This window comes from Trichechus manatus, unplaced genomic scaffold, assembly GCF_000243295.1.
Source record: "Trichechus manatus latirostris isolate Lorelei unplaced genomic scaffold, TriManLat1.0 scaffold00024, whole genome shotgun sequence".
NCBI lineage: Eukaryota > Metazoa > Chordata > Mammalia > Sirenia > Trichechidae > Trichechus > Trichechus manatus.
The window spans coordinates 22,014,153-22,036,025 of NW_004443960.1; the positions used below are offsets into that span (position 1 = coordinate 22,014,153).

General features: G+C 41.1%; 1 protein-coding gene across 3 annotated transcripts in view; it reads left to right on the top strand.

Moving 5' to 3' along the window:
* The window catches only part of PRKCB (protein kinase C beta), a 396,410-nt gene that overhangs the window by 249,849 nt on the left and 124,688 nt on the right, over window positions 1-21,873 (top strand). For all 3 annotated transcript variants that reach the window (XM_004373342.2, XM_004373341.3, XM_023728531.1), the window contains 2 exons: window positions 9,618-9,774; window positions 11,142-11,276. In XM_004373342.2, coding sequence (XP_004373399.1) covers window positions 9,618-9,774; window positions 11,142-11,276 — 292 coding nt within the window. The remainder of the gene's footprint in view (window positions 1-9,617; window positions 9,775-11,141; window positions 11,277-21,873) is intronic.

Consider the following 21,873-nt stretch of genomic DNA (forward strand, 5'->3'; position numbering starts at 1 on the left):
AAATGAAATATTTAGCTATAAATCTACCAAGACCCATCCAGAATCTGTATGTTAAAAACTACAAAACACTGATGAGAGAAATCAAAGAAGACCTATGAAGGTGACACAATCCTGGTGTTTACAAAGTACCATGTTAAATCTGAAAAAAAAAAAAAAAAAAAAAAACAACCTTAAAATAGCTCCAAAACAAATGAAATATTTAGCTATAAATCTACCAAGACCCATCCAGAATCTGTATGTTAAAAACTACAAAACACTGATGAGAGAAATCAAAGAAGACCTAAATAAATAGAGAGAAATACCATGTTCAATGGGTTGGAAGACTCAACATAGTAAAGATGTCAGTTCTTCCAGATCAGACTATAGAGCTAATGTAATTCCAATCAAAATCCCAGCATGATTTTTTTGTAGATATAGACATGGTGATTATAAAATTTAAATGAAAAGGCAAAGGAACTAGAATGGCCAAAAAAAACTGAAAATCAATAATAAATTTGGAGATCACCAGGCCTGTCTTCTGAAGCACCTCTGGTGGGTTTGAACCATAGAAAGCTACAGTAATCAAGCAGTGTAGTGCTGGTGAGGAAATAAATACATAGACCAATGGAACAGAATAGAGGGTCTGGAAATTGACCCACACAAATATGGCCATTGATTTTTGACAAAGTTGCATCAACTAAGTAGAAAAAGGATAGTCTTTTCAACAAATGTGTTGGGACGATTTGAAATCCATATACAAACAAAATGAACCTCTACTTCAGTCTCACCCCTTACACAAAAATTAATTCAAAATGGATCATAGACCTAAGTGTAAAATGTAAAACCTTAGAATTCTTAGAATAACACGTAAGTGAAAATTTTCATAACCTGGAGTTAGACAAAGAGTTCTTAGACATGACACCAATAGCATGAATCATGAAAGAAATTGATAAATTGGACTTCATTAAAATTAAACTTCTGTTCTGCAAAAGACACCATTAAAAGAATGAAAAGACAAGCTACAGACTGGAAGAAAATACTTGCAAATCACATATGCAACTAAGGATTTGTATCCAGAGTAAAGAACTCTCAGAACTCATTAATATGGAAACAAGCAACCCAGCTGAAAGTATGGGCCAAAGACTTGAACAAACACTTCACCAGAGGATGTAAGGGTGGCAGATACATTCATGAAAAGCTACTTAATGTCATTAGGGATTAAGGAAATGCAAATTAAAACCATGATGAGATACCACTGTACCCTTAAATGGCTAAAATAGTAATAATCATAAATATTATTAATACTTTGTGGTGGTGAGGATGCAGAGCAATGAAGCTCTCATTCATTGTTGGTCAGAATGCAAAATGGTACAGCCACTGGAGAACAGTTTAGCAGTTCTTATAAAGTTAAACATACACTTAACCATGTAACCCAGTGAACTCACTCCTAGTTATTTGCCTGAGAAAAAGGAAAATATATGTTCACACAAAAGCCTATATATGAATATATGTAACAACTCTACTCAGAATCACTCAAAACAGGAAACCACTCAAATGTCCTTCAACAGGTGAGTGGATAAACTGTTGTTACATGCATATGATGGAATACTACTCAGCAATAAAAAGAAATGATGCATACACACTCATACACACAACAGCTTGGATGACTCTCGAAGGCATTCTGCTGAGTGAGAGAAGCCAATCTCAAAAGGTTACATACTGTATGATCGCATTTATATGGCATTCTTGAAAAGATAAAGCTACAGTGATGGCAAACAGATCAGTGGTTGCCAGGAGCTGGAGGTGGGCGGAGAGTGTGACTACAAAGGAACAGCATGAGATTTTTCTGGGGTGATGGGACTGATCTGCGTTCTAATTGTGTTGGTGGTTACATGAATCTATACATCTGTTAACAGTCATAGAACTATACACCAAAAGAAAACGTCAATTTTACTGTATGTTAATTAAATAAATGACATAGGCAGAAAATAAACAAACGAAAGAAACGAGAGACAGTGATCATAGGCAATATACTGAGATAAAAAAGCTGGTTAAGAAGAAGGCATATGCATAAGGGTATCATGTTATGACAATAAAAAGTAAAACAATAAAATAATATGTATAGAAACATTAATAGAAGAATGCCTGCTGCAGAAAATATAACTAGTAGTACGGAAGCAAACTAAAAGGGTGCTCTCAGAGGGTAGGAGAAAGGAACAAAAAAATGGATATAATCTTAAAAAAAAAAAAGATGTAGAAGACAAACGGCATTTATCCATGGGTAAATGGATATCAGCTCTTCTGGAGAAAAGACCAAAGCAAATGGAAAAGAACCTATATTCAAAGTAGAGTTCAAGGCAAACAAATAATAAGCTGTATAAGTAGAAACTTTTAATGGTGACAGGTAAAATCTAAGACTAAACAGTAGTCATGAAATTCAAATAACATAGGATCAAACTACGTGAAGCAAAAACTGACAAAAATTGAAGGAGAAATTTACAGAAATACCATACTGCCCCATAGGGTTTCCAAGAAGTGGCTGGTGGATTCAAACTGCTGACCTTTTGGTTAGCAGCTGAGCTCTTAACCACTGTGCCACCAGGGCTCCATAATAACAAGAGGATTAAAAAAAAAAAATACTTTGTCAGTCTCTGACGAATAAAACAGACAAAAAATATAGATATAGATAAATAATCTAATGAAATCAAATTCCTCTATCTTGAACTCTAACCCTTCAATAAGAGAATCGCCTTCTTTTCTAGTATCCGCAAAATTGGTAATATATTAGCTTGCAAGGGAGACCTTATTAACCACCCCCCCAAATGTCCCAGAAATTGCTCAGTTCACATTTTCTGATGAAAACATAATAGAACCGGAAATTAATGACAAAAAATACAATGGACAAGATCATCTCATTGAGACTGAGGTAAGAATCAGATGGGAACCTTGGAAAATGCTTGAAATTTCTTCTGTAAGGAATAGGAGAGGGAGTGGACTAGGGACAGCCAATAAGGTTGATGGGCAATATGGACGGCCAAGCTGTGGTTGGAGAGCATCATGTATGGTAACATCAAGCCCCCAGGTGTGACGCTTTTCTTCAGGGGCTACTCTATCAGCCAAGTATCTCCACTGGTTGGAGGTATGCAGGCAGGATGCTACTGAAGAGGCAAGAGGGTAAAAATACTTAAGCTCTTGGCTATAAGTGATTGAAGGCTGCTCCATGTGGGCGGGATCAGGAAACCCACAGCAGTGCACTGATGACCCAGAGAGAAAGAGCTGAGGGCTGGCAAGATTGATGAGTTAAACCTTTGGTGTCAAGGGAGCGGGGAAGTAAAAGGAGAAACGATTCTTGAGGGGTTCAGAGGAGGTGCCATTCCAGGTGAAAGCCTTGGGAGTAGGTGGCAGGATTGGAATGGAGCAGAGGTCAAAATAAGAGGAGGAATGGATTTGTCACATTCGGCTTCAGATCATCTATCATTCTCATACTACCTTCTCCAGATTCACCTGTATGCAGATCATATTGGAGGGATATTCTTTTTGCCCTGAACTTTATCTTGATAGTTATATAATTTGATCTACATTCTCCCAAAAAAAACCAAACCCCTTGCCGTTGAGTTGATTCTGACTCATAGCGACCCCATGTGTGCTGAGTAGAATTACTCCATAGGCCTGTGACCTTTCAGAAGCAGGTCACCATGTCTGTCTTCTGAGGCACCTCTGGGTGGGTTTGAACCGCCAACCTTTTGGTTGGTAGTCCAGTGCTTAACCATTTGCATCACCCAGGGATTCCTTATCATCCTCCATAATTAGGGTAATTATATCATTTACTGTCTGCACTGGGGCTCTTGAGAGTGAGAGGAAAACAGGTGTAAACTGGGGCTGTCTTGGACAAACCAGAATGTATGGTCACCCTAGCTATTATCCAACAGCACTTTGAGTTGTCTGTGGTTTTATCAGCATTTCAGAGACAGGGAAACTAAGGCTCAAAGAAGTCTTCTGATCAAGATCACACAGTTGGTGAGAGTCATGGCAGAGGTAGGATTCAAAACCCAGGTCTGTTTAACTCCAAAGCTCAACTGTTGTTAATTTAGTTCCCAGTTCATCTGCTCTAGCTCCTCACCATCATTTTACTTGCCATGGCTTGACAGCCTCTCTTCTAGACAGACACTGTGATAGTCCCAGCTGGAAGTCTGTCTCAACACAGATAATTAGATGGGTGATAACTGTACCACTGCCAGCAGTGACAGAAAGCCAGCTGTTCCAGGAGCCTTCAGGCTGTGACCTGCTCAGGAAGACTTAGATGCTGGAGGTGGGCTGACCAAAGACCCCGGGTTTGCTTACTTTGTAATCAGAGCCTATCATATGAGACCATAGGGGACAGCCAGTTAAGGGGACTAGCTGGGAAGAGGGTTCTGAGGGATACAGGGTATAGCATCAGAGAATCTTGGGGTTAGAAGCCAAGAAATAAGAAATGAGGAATCAAAGGGGTGCAAATCTAGGGGGTAGATTGTAGAACAAAGGGCTAAAGAAGCTTTTAACTTAAGAGGGTATGGTAGGATGGTGGGAAAGGCTTGAGGGGAGGGTTGACCCAAGCCCCTGGTAAACTGTGGGCCACCAGGAGGTCATAGGATTAGAAGGAGAGGGGCAGGGCAGCGTTGCCAAAACTGGTTGATGGCTCTGAAAGTGTTCACCTGTTTGCTCTGGCTGCCTCCACCCATTTGACCCTCGGGCATGTGTGTAGCTTTGCCCCTGGGGCAGGTGTTTGAATGATCTCAGTGGGGTCACCCTGGGTCTGCCTGTTATTCACTGTGGAGCTCATTTTCTGAGTCCCATGATTCTCAGAGGCTGTCAACACACAACTGAATCATTTAATAAGTTAAAATTAATAACACAATTAACGCAAGAGTACATTAGAATGTGAATTAGAATACAAGAGTCGTGCAGATGAAGCTAAAATCTGTTACCCACCCCCAACCCCCAAACCAGGTCCCTTTTCCTCTTCCTCAGATGTAACCATTGTACAAATAAATTTTGTATATGTCTTTTTGGATGCTTTTCTATATATTTACAAACATATATGACCTTGTAGAAAATATATTTATTGTACCCTTTCTTTTGCAGATTTGGAGGGTTTCCCTTTTTAAAGAAAACACCTTTTTAACAATCTCAAAATTATAAAAAAGGTACAAGAATAGTACAAGGAATTTCCATATATTCTACCTGGTTCATTACTTGTTTAAATTGTGCCCCATTTTAGTTTATCATTCTCTCTCTATATATATATATGTATTTTTTTTCTGAGTCACCTGAGAATATGTTGGAGTCATGGTCTCCACTTACCCCTACTGACTTCAGCATGTATTTCCCAAGAACAAGGACATTCTCTTACATAGGTGTAGTACACAGTTGTCCGGGTTAGGAAATGTAGTACTGACCCAGTGCTATTATCTCATCGATAGCCCAGATCCAGATTTCACCAGTTGAACCACTAACGTCCTCAAACCTTTTTCTTAAAGAGGCACGATATTGTAATCATCTGTCTTCACTTTGCTTTTTTCCCCAACATGTTATTACACATGGATAGCTCAATGTTTTTAACATGTGCCTAATACTTCATAGTATGATGCCATAATATGCCATAGCTTGTTTACTTTTCCGTTGTTAATGGGCACTTAGGTTATTTCCTACTCTCTGCCATTGCAAACATCCTCATACGTAACTAAATGTGAGTGGGTGTTGCTTTGAATTGCTGGTCTGAGGACACATCCCCTTTGCTGTCGAGTCGATTCCAAGTCATAGCGACCCTATAGGACAAAGTAGAACTGTCCCATAGGGTTTCCAAGGGAGCGGTTGGTGGATTTGAACTACCAACCTTTTGGTTAGCAGCCAAACGGTTAACCACTGCGCCACCAGGGGCCCTGAGGACACATAGTGGGGACAAATGAGGACTCAAGATATTGAGGAAAGTACCTTCAAAAGCAGTTAATAATGAGATGTTCCTGACTGACACAGCGTGGGATAAAGGCATTAAAACAGTGTAATCATTCAGAGTTTTCTAGCAGATAATTGTATCTTTTTCTTAGTGGGGAGGAGGCTAAGAAAGTGCTTGGTGAAGAAAAATTCATATGAAAATAGTTAACATGAATGCTCTCTTTTTCATGACTTCAGCACCATCTTGGGTAACTTTAACCAGAAGGTCGAGGCCATACTTGCTCTGAAGACCCTTTAGTGGAAAGAGCCAGGCCTTACCTCCCACCCAGCTCCATGTCCAAGGCGAGCAGTGTTCGCTGGATCAGGAGACTGTTCTCCTGTACATTTAGCAAACTTCCACCAGGGGGAAGGTTCTTATTTCTGCTAGTGTGAAGCATTCTGTACCATCTGGGCTGGCTGGATTTCAACAAAGATAGTAAAGAAACATTTATCAAAAAAAAAAAATCAAAGTCATTCTCGCCAAGTGTGGTCTAGAGAGATTTGCTTCCTCAATACATAGGCGGGCTCTCTTGCTGGTGGGAAACACAACTCTACTTTGAAAAGCTTCAGGAGGGCCAGGCCTTTGGATCTTAGCCTGAAGCTACTGTCAACTGCTCATGCTACAGTGGTCTTAGTAGCCAAAGCTCTCAGAGACATGAGTGGCAACAGTTCTAGAATCAACTCTACCCCCTTCCTTGCCACAGGCAGTTTGGGGCCCCTTTGGTAGAGGATGGACTCCAAAGGGCAGAAGTAGAAGAAAGGAACTACAGGAGTCAAGGACGAGGTGGAGCCACGCTTCATTTAGAAATGTTGAGTCCAGGGAAAGTAGATGTTCAAGGAGAGGTCATTCTTAAGCCATTAGTCATGAGACTGGCAGCATAAGGGTATAACACACTCTTGTTCTATAAAGAACACTCTGGAAGAGCTGTGAAGTTGTAAACTTACAATAGAAGAATTTTCATTCAGTGACTGCTCTTGGGGCATCAGTTAATAAGAGAGGGAGAGGGGAGGGGGTCTTACCAGAGAGAAGAAAGCTGTTTCCATTTGCATATGTGTTGCTAATCAACCAGCAGACAAGTTTCTGGCACGGGAGGGTGTCTCTAATCGTGTTTTTAATGCAGCTCACTTTGTGATCGATGTGCCATTCGAAGATCCTGGCCTAAACACTGCACATGCTCTTTTCCTTGGAGGCACTGGAAATAAGAGAAAGAAGCAGGTGGCGATTGTAGTCTATGGGGAAAATGCATGGGTATCTGAAGAAATCATCATCATCTAGGATGGTGTTCTGTGTGCTGGCAGCATTAGTATCACCTGGGAACTTGTTAGAAAAGCAAATTATCAGGTCTCACTTCAGAATTACTGACTCAGAATCTGCCCAGGTGATTCTTAGGCACACTAGAAGCCCTGCTCTAAATTAAACCCATTGCCGTCGAGTCGATTCCGACTCATAGTGACCCTATAGGACAGAGTAGAACTGCCCCATAGGGTTTTCAAGGAGCAGCTGGTGGATTCGAACTGGTGACCTTTTGGTTAGCAGCCAGAGCACTTAACCACCATGCCACCAGAGCTCCGACACTTCTCTAGAAGGGTTCAAATGGAACGGTCAGATATATCATTTTCAAGGAGTGCAGACAGATGTCAGTGCAGAGTAAGTTATGACTTGCGTCCTGGGGCCCCTTGTCATTCATCCAGTGGTCCACCCAGCCCTTTTCTCATCTCATTTATTCAGGCTCAACCCCTTACTAAAAGCCAAAAACCAAACCAGTTGCCATTAAGGCGATTCGAACTCATAGGTACTCTCTGTGTGTCAGGGTAGAACTGTGCTCCATAGAGCTTCCAGTGGCTTAATTTTCAGAAGTAGATCACCAGGCCTTTCTTTCTAGGCATCTCGGGGTAGATGCAAACCGCCAACCTTTCAGTTAGCAGCCGAGTGCATTAACCATTTGCACCACCCAGGAATCCCCCTATATTAGCTCTATGATATTAGCAAGTCAGTCTCCCCCGCACCGCCCAGCAACGCTTAGCCATTTGAAGGAAGGAAAATAAAGGGAAGATATTTGAATTTAACCAGGGATGTGGTTTTATATGATACATAAAATGAAAGAAAGAGGGGCAAGGGAGTTATGGGTGTTTGTAAGGGAGTGATTATAATGCACCATAAAATCTAAGCTGGGTGAATGGAGTAAAGGCAAGAGGGAGTAGGGAGTTAGAAAAAACACTGGGCTCAAAGGACTAATTGATGGTGGAAGAATGGTTGCAGTGGGGTGCAAGAGTTAATGAACTCGAAAAGTGCGGAGTGGCGTAAGATAGTGGGATACATAAATAGAGATGGAGGGAGTAGTATAATTTCTGTGCTGATAAAGTCCAGGGTGTGACCATAGATGGAAGTCAGTATAACTGGGTGGAAATAAGTTTCCACGAAGTGAGGGGGCCTTTGTCTCCTGCTTTCCAGTATTCCCTCTTCCAATTGTGTTTCTTATCATCTTGAACTTAGAGCCTTTTTTTCCTTGTCTTAAAAAAATGTTGAGTAATGGCTGTAATAATGTCTCTGTCGTATTTCTGACTTCAATGGAATTGCATTTATCATTCAATGTGATGTTATTATTGTAGGTAAATAGCCTTTATCCTGTTAAGAAACTTCCCTGATTGCAATGATCCTATGGTTTTCTACTGACCTATAAATATGATGAATAGCTTAATAATAGATTTCCTAAGGTTGAGCCATCTTTGCAATCCTGGTAGCAGTCATTATGTATCAGCCTTTTAGCATCTAGTTTGATTCAATTTGCTAATATGTTATTTTGGATTTTTTTATCTATAGCAATAAATGAGAATGTTGGTGCTGTATTCTTAACCTGGTGCTGTCGAGTCAATTCCGACTCTTAGCAACCCTATCGGACAGAGTAGAATTGCACCATAGTGTTTCTAAGGCTATAATCTTTACGGGAGCAGACTGATGCATCTTTCTCCTGTGGAGCAGCTAGTGGGTTTGAACTGCTGACCTTTTGATTAGCAGCCAAGCTCATAACCGCTGTGCCACCAAGGCTCCTACTGTATTCTTAATATCTGTTTAAATCCCATTTTCTAGCCTCCTTCCTGTGACCACCTAGATTACCAGCTTTGGAATTGACTCTTAGTTAACTATCTTCTTCCTGTTTCTCCAGGCCCATGTCTTATTCTACCTCATCTTTCCATTTGCATCTCCACTACTGACCCTCTGCTTCCTTTCCTTCTCTAAAACTGATCTCATAGAGTGTCTGCCAGCCCTAGTTATAATGCTGCCAGTATTTCCAGCCTTCTTTCTGTGGGTTCAGTTGGATGCTGGTTATGGGTGATACATGGGTGATAGGTGCATCTTGGTTTAGAGGTCAAGTCTTTCTTCTGGGCTTTGTGGGAAACAAGCTTAGGGAATTTACAGTTAATTTTGGGGTGAGGTGAGGAGAGCAGGATGAAAGTAGGAAATCAATTCTAAACCAATATAGAGCAAAGTCTGCATCATACCAGCTAATCTTACTTAATATGCTTCTTAGCTATTGGTGTCAATAAATTCAAATTCCTGTTAAAGCAAGTGTGGTGCCAAAGACCCTTCCACAGGTTCTACAGCCACCACTGGTAGGTCCTTAAACATTTTAGGGCCATTAATGCTGAAACTGCTTTTCCTTTTTTAGTAAGAGATGCTAAAAACCTCGTACCTATGGACCCCAATGGCTTGTCAGATCCCTACGTAAAACTGAAACTGATTCCTGATCCCAAAAGTGAGAGCAAGCAGAAGACCAAAACCATCAAGTGCTCCCTCAACCCTGAGTGGAATGAGACATTTAAATTGTAAGTTCAAATGATTCCAGCCCAGAATGGGCGGTGGAGGTTGGGTTGTGGGCCCGTTGAGGTTGGGTAGTTTCTGTCATTTCTTTCTGTTTCTTTCCCTTCCTTTCTCCCTCCTTCCCTCCTACCTTCCTACCATCACCTGCATTTTTGCATTGAGAGCCAAATAAAACTGAAACGTGTTTCTTCTTCTTTTTTAATGGAGTTGAGAGTACCTGTGGTGTGGAGGAGTAGGTGGGACAGGAAGAGTGTGAGTGTGCGGCAATGTGAAAGCAAGTTGCTGGAGAAGTTGGTAAAGAGTGGGGCATAACCCATAGGTGTGATGACCTCCTGGTGGCTGGGCTTATGGATGATACTGGGCCTGCAGCCTGCTGGGATCTTTCCCCCAGCTTCCACTGAGGGTCTTCCCTGGCCAGTGCTCCAACGATGCATCTAGGCCAACAGGTATTAATTAGAACAGCACTATTTACTGAGCACATACTATGTATGAGAAGCACTATGTTAAGTGATAAGGCTTCATTGGCTTGGATCAGCCCTTGGATCAACCCCGGTGGGGCTTACAGAGTTTAACTAACTTGCCCAAAGTCCCACAGTAAATTCAAGGTAGAGTAGGATTCAACCTCAGGTAGTCATGCTTTAGCCACTGTGAAAAAGCATGGTTCCTTGTGGTAGCCCCATCCCTTCTTTCCTCTGTCAGGGCAAAACTGGGGCCATCTCAGCCCCAATCAAGGCCACACCTCAGAACAGACAAATTCTTCCATACAGCAGCCTCATCCTCAACACACATATATGTGAACATGTAGGTTTCCACTGAGTTGACTCCACCTTATCGTGACTCCATGTGTGTTAGAGTATAACTGTGCTCCATAGGTTTTCAGTGGCTGATTTTTCAGAAGTAGATCACCAGAGCTTTCTTCTGAGATGTCTCCGGGTGGACTTGAGCCTCCAGTCTTTTGATTAGCAGCAAAATCCATTAATCATTTGCACCACCCAGGGACTCCAAATACACACAATTATACACACACATATTCACACAATTGTATAATTGATATCCATATTTCTTAAAGTGACTCTGTGTCTGTAAGACTTCCTGAACACCACTAACTCTATGAAGACATAAGACAGCAGAAGCAGTTAGAACTGTTTCTGTCAGAAATGGCCTAGGTTCTCTGCCTGTTTAAGCCACAGGCTGTCAAAGAGGAGAAGCTCTTGCTCCCTGGGGAGCTAGCCCGGGAGACAAACAGAATATGATTCTTGCAACAGCTTGTAATCTTTTCAGAGTCTTACCTCTGGGTCTTGTCCTCATGTACATTTCATCTGCTTGAGAAATCGCTACAATCACTGGTGACTTCTTGTTTTTCTCTCTGCAGCCAGCTGAAAGAATCTGACAAAGACAGAAGACTGTCTGTAGAGATTTGGGATTGGGATCTAACCAGCAGGAATGACTTCATGGGATCATTGTCATTTGGGATTTCTGAACTGCAGAAAGCTGGTGTTGATGGCTGGTAAGAAAGATTTTGCTTTGAAAGCTGCGGTATGGCTTGGACTATCAAATATGGGATCAAGTGGGTTTCCCTTTCTCTCCTAAAAGTGCAAAACTAAAGACAGTCACCAAGTGCTGGCTGGTAGATTGGCTCTGTCTTGTAGATAGGTTTTATTTGGTCTTTGTACCAAAATAACAACAAGAAAGCCAATATTTAAAAAATTAGGAGATTTCCCATAGAAGTCTGGATTTTTGACTTCTCTTGAAAAGCCAGGGGATGTGGCAACAATGGGCCTACAAGGCAATAACTGAGTAGTTAATGCCCCCTTGAGACAGGACATGGATTCTCCATTTGCCTAAATCTTTACTGCTCCCTGTTATATTACGTCTGCCCCACATTACACAATTATATGACTTGACTGGCCCTGTGGCCGCTATAGTGGTTCTCTCAGTTTATCCAAAAGATGTGAGCAGCCCACTCTCTGATTCTGATTCCTTAAGGAGGTGCCCCTGACGCTTACCAAGCCTGACCACAGAGGTACTGGGGGTTGCTATTACGGTCAGCTGCAACATCTCCTTTGTTCTGGAGTTTCTGCTTTGTTCCCTTCTTATGGTAAGGTCTGTGCCCGATGTTAGCAAAAAAAGAGGTTGAGTGAGCCCCCTTGGCAACTATTTCACAGTTATCCAAGTAACCAAAACCCTTTGCCGTTGAGTCAATTCCGAGTAATAGCTACCCCATAGTACAGACTAGAACTGTCCCATAGGATTTCCAAGGAGTGGCTGGTGCATTCAAACTGCTGACCTTTTGGTTAGCAGCTAAGCTCTTAAGCACTGTGCCAGCAGGGCTCCTATCCAAGAAAAGGAGTCAATAATCTAACCTGTTATCGTAACTTTGGGAAAAGTGGTGATTAGGGGCTGTTATCAGCTTTTTAGGAGCCCTGTCCTATAGGGTCACTATGAGTTGGAATCGACTTGATGGCAGCGGGTTTGGTTTTTTGGTATAAACTCTTTAAGATAATTTGTCTCATTTCTGAATGATCTTCTCTATGGCTTTTTATTGCTGCAAGTGAAAGGAAATCAAACACAAACTGGTTTAGCTAGAAAGAGAATGTATCATCTAGACCACACATCACACATCCTTTCTGCCATACACCTTACGACTTCCTTGCCTCTCCTCCATACAACTTCTTTGCCTCTCTTCCATATTTATCAGACTTTCTTTTAAATATATATTGAGTGCCTGCTATATCCTTGTCTGTAGAGATGCCTTAAGGTGTAAGACAGACATGCCCTGATGGAGCTTAGCTTCTAGGGGGAATATACATGTTGGACAAGCAATTACACAAATAACTGGTCAATGACAACGTGATGAGTGATGTGAAGGGGAAGGACAGGCACTCAGAGTGTACAAAAAGGGGGGCATAGCCTTGACCTCATCTGTGTCAAAGCACAATTAGCAAATTGTTAAAAACACAGTTCTCATAAAATAGATAATGAGCATTTGTCAAAGTTTTACTTAGCTCATGAATGAGGTCACCAGCAGGGCAAATGGCTAATTCCAAAGAGTTTTAGAAACTGATAAAGTGGCCACAGGCCCAATGAAGTCATGTAACTGTGTAACCTGAGGCAGACGTAATACAACAGGGAGCAGTAAAGATTTAGGCAAACGGAGAATCCATGTCCTGTCTAAAGGGGGCATATAGCTGAGCTCTTAACCACTGTGCCACCAGGGCTCTGAAAAAAAAATATATATACACACACACATACATATATATATATATATACATGCACAGAGATATACCAAGAAAACCAAACCAGTTGCTATCGAGTTGACTCCGACTCATAGCGACCCTATAGGACAGAATAGAACTGCCTTATAGGGTTTTCTTGGCTGGAATCCATGGAAGCAGATCATCAGGCCTTTCTACTGCAGCACTACTGGGTGGGTTGAAACCGTAACCTTTATGTTAGTAGTCGAAGGCGAACTATTTGAGCCAGACAGGGACCTTGGTATTTATATAGTCAGTGGAAAAAGAAATGCTGAAATAACTGCTAAGTTAGATATAAAACTGGCTCATAAACAGAGCCATAAAATCATAACCTTTGCGGTTATCTTATCTACCAGACAAAACAACAAAAAGATCTCACCGCAGTTTTCTAAAAGGTGATGTCCTGCTTCGCAGACCTGGGGACCATCTGGGCACTACTCCATTGTGAATAGTAAGTCACACAAAATCATATTTCCCGAGGCAGGAGATAATGAATTAGAAAATGCTCCAGCATGACCTTGAAAATCACAGTCATTTTTTTTTTTTTTGCTGTATTTCCAAGTTTTGGATAATTTTTCCAACATATGGATGGTTTGGCTTTGCCTGGTCCCAACATCCTTCACTTACAGGGAGTGTGTTTCTTCCTCTTAAAGCCAAAATGAAAGAGGGTAAAGAGGAAGAACCCATGATCCCCGGAGGGTATAATTGAGACATGAGAGAACATAATAATAATAATTATAATAACAATAGCTAGCACTTATTGACTCTTACTAGATGCCAGGCACTGGGCTAAATGAACACTTTGCAGGTGTCATACAGAACCACAGATTCACACAGCATTAATCAGAAGTGCAGAAAAAATATTGTTGTTGTTGGCTGCCAGCGAGTTGGCTCTGACTCATGGAGACGCAGTGCATAACAGAACAAAACGCTGCCTAGTCCTGCACCATCTCCGTGATTGTTGGCATGTTTCAGTCCAGTTGGAGAATATTCTGTTCTGATCCATAGGGTTTTCATTGGCTAATTTTGGGAAGTAGATTACCAGGCCTTTCTTCTTAGTCTGGAAGCCCCACTGTAACTAAAACCTGTCCATCATGAGTGATCCTGCTGATATTTATTTGAAATACTGGTTGCACAGCTTCCAGCATCATAGCAACACTGTATGACAAGCTGATAGGTAGTAGGTAGCAAAAATATGTTGTTGTTGTTGTTATTAGGTGCAGTCAAGTTGATTCAGCTCATATTGACCCTATATATAACAGAATGAAATACTGCCCCGTCCTGCATGATCCTCATGATCGTTGTTATGCTTGAGTCCATGTTGCAGCCACTGTGTCAGTCCATCTCATTGAGGGTCTTCCTGTCTTTCGCTGACCCTGTACTTTACTAAGCATGATGTCCTTCTCCAGGGACTGGTCCCTCCTGATAACACGTCCAAAGTATGTGAGACAAAGTCTCGTCATCCTTGCTTCTAAGGAGCATTCTGGCTGTACTTCTTCCAAGACTGATTTGATCGTTCTTCTGGCAGTCCATGGTATATTCAATATACTTTGCCAACACTACAACTCAAAGGCTTCTTAATTTTATGTAATTGATGTAGACTTTCTTCTGCAGTTTTCCACCTCATGGTGGCTGAGGAGAGGGGGCCACTTATTGCACGTGGTGCCCCCTGGCTCTTCACTGGCCTCTGCTGTTGCAGAGTGGTGGAGCTTGCCTGGTCCCTGAACTAGTGCCCACTGGGGAGGGACTGCTCCCACCTAGCCTTGGGCATCATGCTAGATAGAGTCTGAGGTCCTGGCCTCTTGCCTCCCGACCCCTGGGCCTTTGTCCCAACCCCAAACCACCGCCAGACCCTTCTCTCTCAGCATTTTGGTCATCTCTCATTTCTGAGCCCCTTTGTGGAAAGCCAAGTGCTCTGCCTTGGGGTCCTCCATTTTCTGCCCCCACCCCGCTGATGCTGTGATGATATTGCCCTCTACATAAGTCTCTGCCCAGGGCTCCAAAGGAGGAGTGAGGCAAAGCCTTCTGCTTTCACCCTCCCCCTGGATTATATAGCCTACCTTTCGCCTGCATCTTCTCTTCCTTCTCCTTCCCATGGTTCTCCAGGGCCACAAGGGAACATCTTTCTCCCACACTGTGTTGTAGGGTCTATCCTATGTCACAGCCTTCTTCATGGGGTAGCGCCTGGCTTGTCTCCTCCCCTGAAGTAGACAGCAAAGTGCAGGGAGGGAAAAATGGCTTAACGATAAGGGGCAGTTTATCAGGATCAAGTTCATTCTTACTGCATTTAAACATAACGATACCAGTTGCAATCGAGTCGATTTTGACTCATGGTGACCCCAGGTATGTCAGAGTGGAACTGTGCTCCATAGGGTTTTCAATAGCTGATTTTTTGGAAGTAGATCCCCAGGCCTTTCTTCCGAGGCACCTCCTGCATTCTCATTTAATTGTTGCAACAGTTCTAAGTGGGGCATCATTCCTAAGGATCAGAAGAGTTAAGCAGTGTGTCAGGGGCACACAGTTCACAGGTAACAGTGCTGGGATTTGGGTCTATGTCTCCATGATGCCAGAGGTTATGCACATAACATATCACATCTTGTATGTTGATACAGTGGCTGGCAGAGGGCTAGAAGCTGGAGAGATAGGTTTTGACCTTGACTCTTCCAATTGGATGCATGCTTTGTGACCTTACCTCTCTGAACTTCATCCTCCTCAGCAGGTCTGATTCCACTTATCAGAGATAATTTTAGCACTCTCATCTACCTCTTAGGATTGTTATGAAGTTGATGAAATAATAGTTGGGAGGAAACTTCAGCAAAATAAAAGCCCTCTTTGAATTTTGCAGATAGAAAAGTCCTCTTCAAATTTAGGACCAAGGCAATTATGATGCTGTTTAGGTTCTAGAAATCTGAATTCTTGTAGCAGGACTTCCTTTAACACTGTGTGATCTTGGGCAAGTCACATCACCTCTCTGAGACTCAGTTTCCCCACCTGGAAGGGAGATGGACTCTTCTGCTGTCCTGATGTGCTGTAAGGTAGAACCATGTGGCAGGAACAGCAGACCCAGCTGTGAAAGTTTCCAGGTGTGGTGTGCTAGTCCCAGGCCCCCGCCTGCCTCTTCCGCCTCCAGTTCTATATCTGTTGTCAAATCCTCTTGGGTTCTAATTTTGTTTGTTTATGCTGTCTCCTTTCTTTCTCCTTGATATTCCAGAGGTTCATCTGTTTTATTCTTGCTGTTTTGTTTCTTCAAAGAGTTAGCTCGGGGATTTGTGTATCTATTCTGTTATTCTCTCTTCTTTCTCTTTTCTGAGGATCTGTTGTTGTCTTAGAATCTCACTTAAATATTCTGCTAAATTTATTTTTATTCTTTTACTTTACTCTTCAAAAAAGTAAAAAATAAACAAGCATTTGAGGAAACAAACGTATCCTCTAAATTTTGATGTATCACATTCAGGCTTTTGTTGTTCACTCAAGGTCTACCGTTGGATTTTTAATTTCCTCTTTAGCATACTGTTCATTTAGAAGTGTTTTTGAATCTCTAGAATCAGCTGTTTGTTTAAATTTTTATTATTAACATTAAGCTACAGTTATAGTATATTACGTTGTTGTTGTTATGTGCCATCGAATTGGTTCCACTCATAGCGACCCTATAGGACAGAGTAGAATTGCCTCATAGGGTTTCCAAGGGGTGGCTGGTGGATTTGAACTGCCAACCTTTTGGTTAGCAGCCAAGCTCTTAACCACTGTGCCACCAGGGCTCTGTAGTATATTACAGTTAGAGAATATGGCCTGTGCACTTTTCTTTATTTCATTTTCATTTTCTTTCTTTTTTTTTCAATTTACCTTAGTAATGCTCAATGTTGGTAAATATTCTGTGGACATGTCAATAAAAAGATTATATTTACTGTTTGTAGGGTATAGATTTCAATGGTTATTAATTCCACATTATTATAATGTCCAGCTGTCCCTTTGTATTTTTCTTTTCTTTGCTTGATCTGACCTAAATGTATGATGTTGGCTAAGTAAAAATATTTTTTGAAAAATTTATTTTGAATGGCTTTTGCCTTATGTATTTTGAAGCAGTATTATTCTCTACATAACTCTTCAAGACTTATTTTCAAGATAAAGATACCAACATAAGGTTATCTTCGCCGCAATTAATGATTTTTGCCTACAATTTTACCTTGTTGCTGGCATCCATCCATTCATTCATTTATCAAATATACATGGTAAGCAGCTACCGTGTGCCAAGCACTTTGCCAAGTAAGGAGGATATACTAGTGAGCAAAGCAGACAAGAATCCTTGGCCTCATGGAATTTTCTTTCTAGTTGGAGAATAATGAACAAAATATGAACAAATAAACAAAAATAAATAGTAAAACATAGCATGTTTGAGGCTGATAAATGCTATAGAGAGAAATAAACAAGAAACAAGGGTAGAGACTGCTGGGAGATGATGGTATTCAGATTTAAATAATAAGTTCAGGAAAAAAAAAAGTTGCCATAGAGTCGACTCAGACTCATATGACCTCATATGTGTCAGAGTAGAACTGAGCTCCAGAGGATTTTCAGTGGCTGATTTTTTTTTAAATAGATTACCAGGCTTTTCTTCTGAGGCATCTGTAAGTAGCTCGAACCTCCAACCCTTTTGTTAGCAGCTAAGCACATTATCCATTTGCACCACCTAGGGAGTCTGTAAGAATGATATCCTACGCCTTGTTGTTGTTATTGTTATGTGCTGTCGAGTCAGTTCCGACTCATAGTGACCCTACGTACTACAGAACGAAACATTGCCTGGTCCTGTGCCATGGTCATGATTATTGTTATGCCTGAGCCCATTGTTGCAGACACTGTGTCAATCCATCTTGTTGAGGGTCTTCCTCTTTTTCACTGACCCTCTACTTTACCAAGCATGATGTCCTTCTCCAGGGACTGGTCCCCTCCTGACAACATGTCCAAAGTACACAAGATGTAGTATCGCTATCCTGGCTTCTAAGGAGCATTCTGGTTGTACTTCTTCCAAGACAGATTTGTTGTTCTTTTGGCGGTCTGTGGTATATTCAATATTCTTCACCAATACCACAATTCTTCGGTCTTCCTTATTCATTGTCCAGCTTTCGCATGCATATGATGTGACTGAAAATACCATGACTTGGTCCTAGGCCTTACTGAACTGAAATGGACTGGTACTGGCCATTTTGAATTGATCAATCACATAGTCTGCTATGCCGGGAATGACAAATTGAAGAGGAATGGGCTCGTAGTCATTGTCGAAAAAAGAAGATTCCGAGATCTATCCTGAAGTACAACACTGTCAGTGATAGGATAATATCCATATGACTACAAGGAAGACCAGTTAATACAACTATCACTCAAATTTATGCACCAGCCACTAAGGCCAAAGATGAAGAAATCGAAGACTTTTACCAACTTCTGCAGTTTGAAATTGATCAAACATGTAATCAACATTGCATTGATAATTGCTGGTGATTGGGATGCAAAAATTGAAAACAAAGAAGAAGGACTGGTAGTTGGAAAATATGGTGTTGGTGATAGAAACGTTGCTGGAGATTGCATGATAGAATTTTGCAAGACCAATGACCTCTTCATTGCAAATATCTTTTTTCAACACCATAAATGGTGACTATATACATGGACCTTACCATATGGAATACATAGGAATCAAATTGACTATATCTGTGGAAAGAGATGATAGAGAACCTCAATATCATTAGTCAGAGCAATGCCAGGAGCCAGCTGTGGAACAGACCATCATGTGCAAGTTCAAGGTGAAGTTGAAGACAATTAGAGCAAGTCAATGAGAGCCAAGATACGACTTTGAGTATATGCTACCAGAATTTAGAAACCATCTCAAAAATTGATTTGACTCATTGAACACTAATGACCGAAGATCAGACGAGTTGTGGAATGACATCAAGGACATCATACACGAAGAAAGCAAAAGGTCATTAAAAAGACAGGAAAGAAAGAAAAGACTAAAATGGATGTCAGAGGAGACTCTGAAACTAGCTCTTGAATGTAGAGTAGCTAAGCGAATGGAAGAAATGATGTAATAAAAGAGCTAAACAGAAGATTTCAAAGGGTCGCTCGAGAAGACAAAGTAAAGTATTATAATGAAGTATGCAAAGACCTGGAGTTAGAAAACCAAAAAAGAAGAACATGCTCGGCATTTCTCAAGCTGAAAGAACTAAAGAAAAAATTCAAGCATCAAGTTGTAATATTGAAGGATTCTTTGGGGAAAATATTTAATGATGCAGGAAGCATCAAAAGAAGATGGAAGGAATACACAGAGTCACTGTACCAAAAAGAATTGGTCGACGTTCAGCCATTTCAGGAGGTAGCATATGATCAAGAACTGATGGTACCGAAGGAAGAAGTCCAAGCAGAATTGAAGGCATTGATGAAAAACAAGGCTGCAGGAATCGATGGAATACCAACTGAGATGTTTCAACAAAGGGATGTAGTGTTCGAGGTGCTCACTTGCCTATGCCAAGAAATTTGGCCAACTGACTGGAAAAGATCCATATTTGTACCCATTTCAAAGAAAGGTGATCTAACAGAGTGTTGAAATTATCGAACAATATTAATGTCACACACAGGGAAATGCGAGAAATTCAAGCTGGATTCAGGAGAGAACATGAAACAAGGGATATCATTGCTGATGTCAGATGAATCTTGGCTAAGAGCCAAGAATACTATAAAGACGTTCACCTGTGTTTTATTGACTATGCAAAAGCATTCTATTGTGTGGATCATAACAAATTATGGATAACATTTCGAAAAATGGGAATTCCAGAACACTTAGTTGTGCTCATGAGGAACCTGTACATAGACCAAGAGGCAGTCATTAAAACAGAACAAGGGGATACTGCATGGTTTAAAGTCAGGAAAGGTGTGTGTCAGGATTGTATCCTTTCACCATACTTACTGTATCTGTATGCTGAGCAAATAATCCAAGAAGCTGGACTATATGAAGAAAAATGTGGTATCAAAATTGGCGGAAGACTCATTAACAACCTGTGATATGCAGATGACACAACCTTGCTTGCTGAAAGCAAAGAGGACATGAAGCTCTTACTGATGAAGATCAATGTCTATAGCCTTCAGTATGGATTGCACCTCAGCATGAAGAAAACAGAAATCCTCACTACTGGACCAATAAGCAACATGATGATAAATGGAGAAAAGATGGAAGATGTCAAGGATTTCATTTTACTTGGATTCACAATCAACGCCCATGAAAGCAGCAGTCAAGAAATCAAACGGTGCATTGCATTGGGCAAATCTGCTGCAGAAGACCTCTTTAAAGTGTTAAAACGCAAAGGTGTCACCTTGAGGACTAAGGTGCACCTGAGCCAAGCCATAATATTTTCAATTGCCTCACATGCATGCAAAAGCTGTACAATACCTAAGGAAGACTAAGAATTGATGCCTTTGAATTATGGTGTTGGTGAAGAATATTGACTGCCAGAAAAATGAACAAATCTGTCCTGGAAGAACTACAGTCAGAATGTACCTTATCAGCGAGGATGGTGAGACTTTATCTCGTATCCTTTGGATATGTTCTCAGGAGGGATCAGTCGCTGGAGAAGGACATCATGCTTGGTAAAGTAGAGGGTCAGTGAAAAAGAAGAAGACCCTCAACGAGATGGATTGACACAGTGGGTATAACAATGGGCTCAAGCATAACAATGATTGTGAGGCTCGTGCAGGACTGGGCAGTGTTTCCTTCCGTTGTGCATAGGGTTGCTATGACTCGGAATCAATTCAACAGCACCTAACAACAACAGGGAGCTTATGCTCAGGAGAGGACTCCTTGAAAAAACAAAATGGTGACAAGTAGTTATGACATGAAGAAGGCAAGGGAGTGAACCTTATGGGTATCTAGGGAGAGATTGTTCCAGACAGGGAGAACAGTAAGTGCAAAGGGCAGGCATGTGCCTGGCAAGTTTGAGTAGCAGTGAGGTTGCCTGTGTGACTAGAGCAGGATGAGTAAGGGGAGAGTGGTGGTAGGGAATGAGGTTCATGAGGGTGAGAGAGGAGTTGGCAGATCCTGTGGAGCCTCCTAAGAACTTTATCTTCTATTCTGAGTAAGATGGGAGCCAAGAAATAATGAGATGTGGTTTATGTTTTAATATGTCCACTGGCTGCAGAGTGGTATAGTAGATCCCTGTCCATTCCTTTCGGTTCAATCTTTCTGAGTCCTTTGGTCTTGTGTAACAAGCAGCGTGTTACTGAATTAAACAAACAAGCAAAAACTGAATCTGGAAGTTCTTTTTTCTTTTCCCCAGGGAAACGTGTTAATGTTTGTAGCCTTAATTGCCATGTTTCTATCGTGGTGTTTGTTTCTAAAGTTTTTTTTTTTTTTTTTTCTTTTCTCTCTCTCTCTGTCTTTCTGAACAGATAACTGTTATCTTAAATCATTGTTACTTAAAAATTATGTTTCTTTACCAAAACATCCAGAAGAGAATTGAGGATGTTAACACATTGTGAAAAATGTAACCAATGTCTCTGAACAATTTGTGTAGAAATTGTTAAATGGGTACTTAAGTTGCTGTGTAAACTTTCACTGAAAACACAATAAAATATTTTTTAAACAAACAAGTACCCCAAAATTATGTTTCTTTAAACTCTTAAATGACATTTTGGTCTTATTATAAAAACAATAACTAAGAGCATGGGCTGTGGAATCACACCTCCTGGGATAGAATTTTGGCTCTACTCTTTCTAGCTGTGTACTCTTGGGCAAATTACTTAACTCCTCTGTGCCTCATTTCCTCATATGGAGATAACAGTGGTAACTATGTCCTAGGATTGTTCTGATATTGA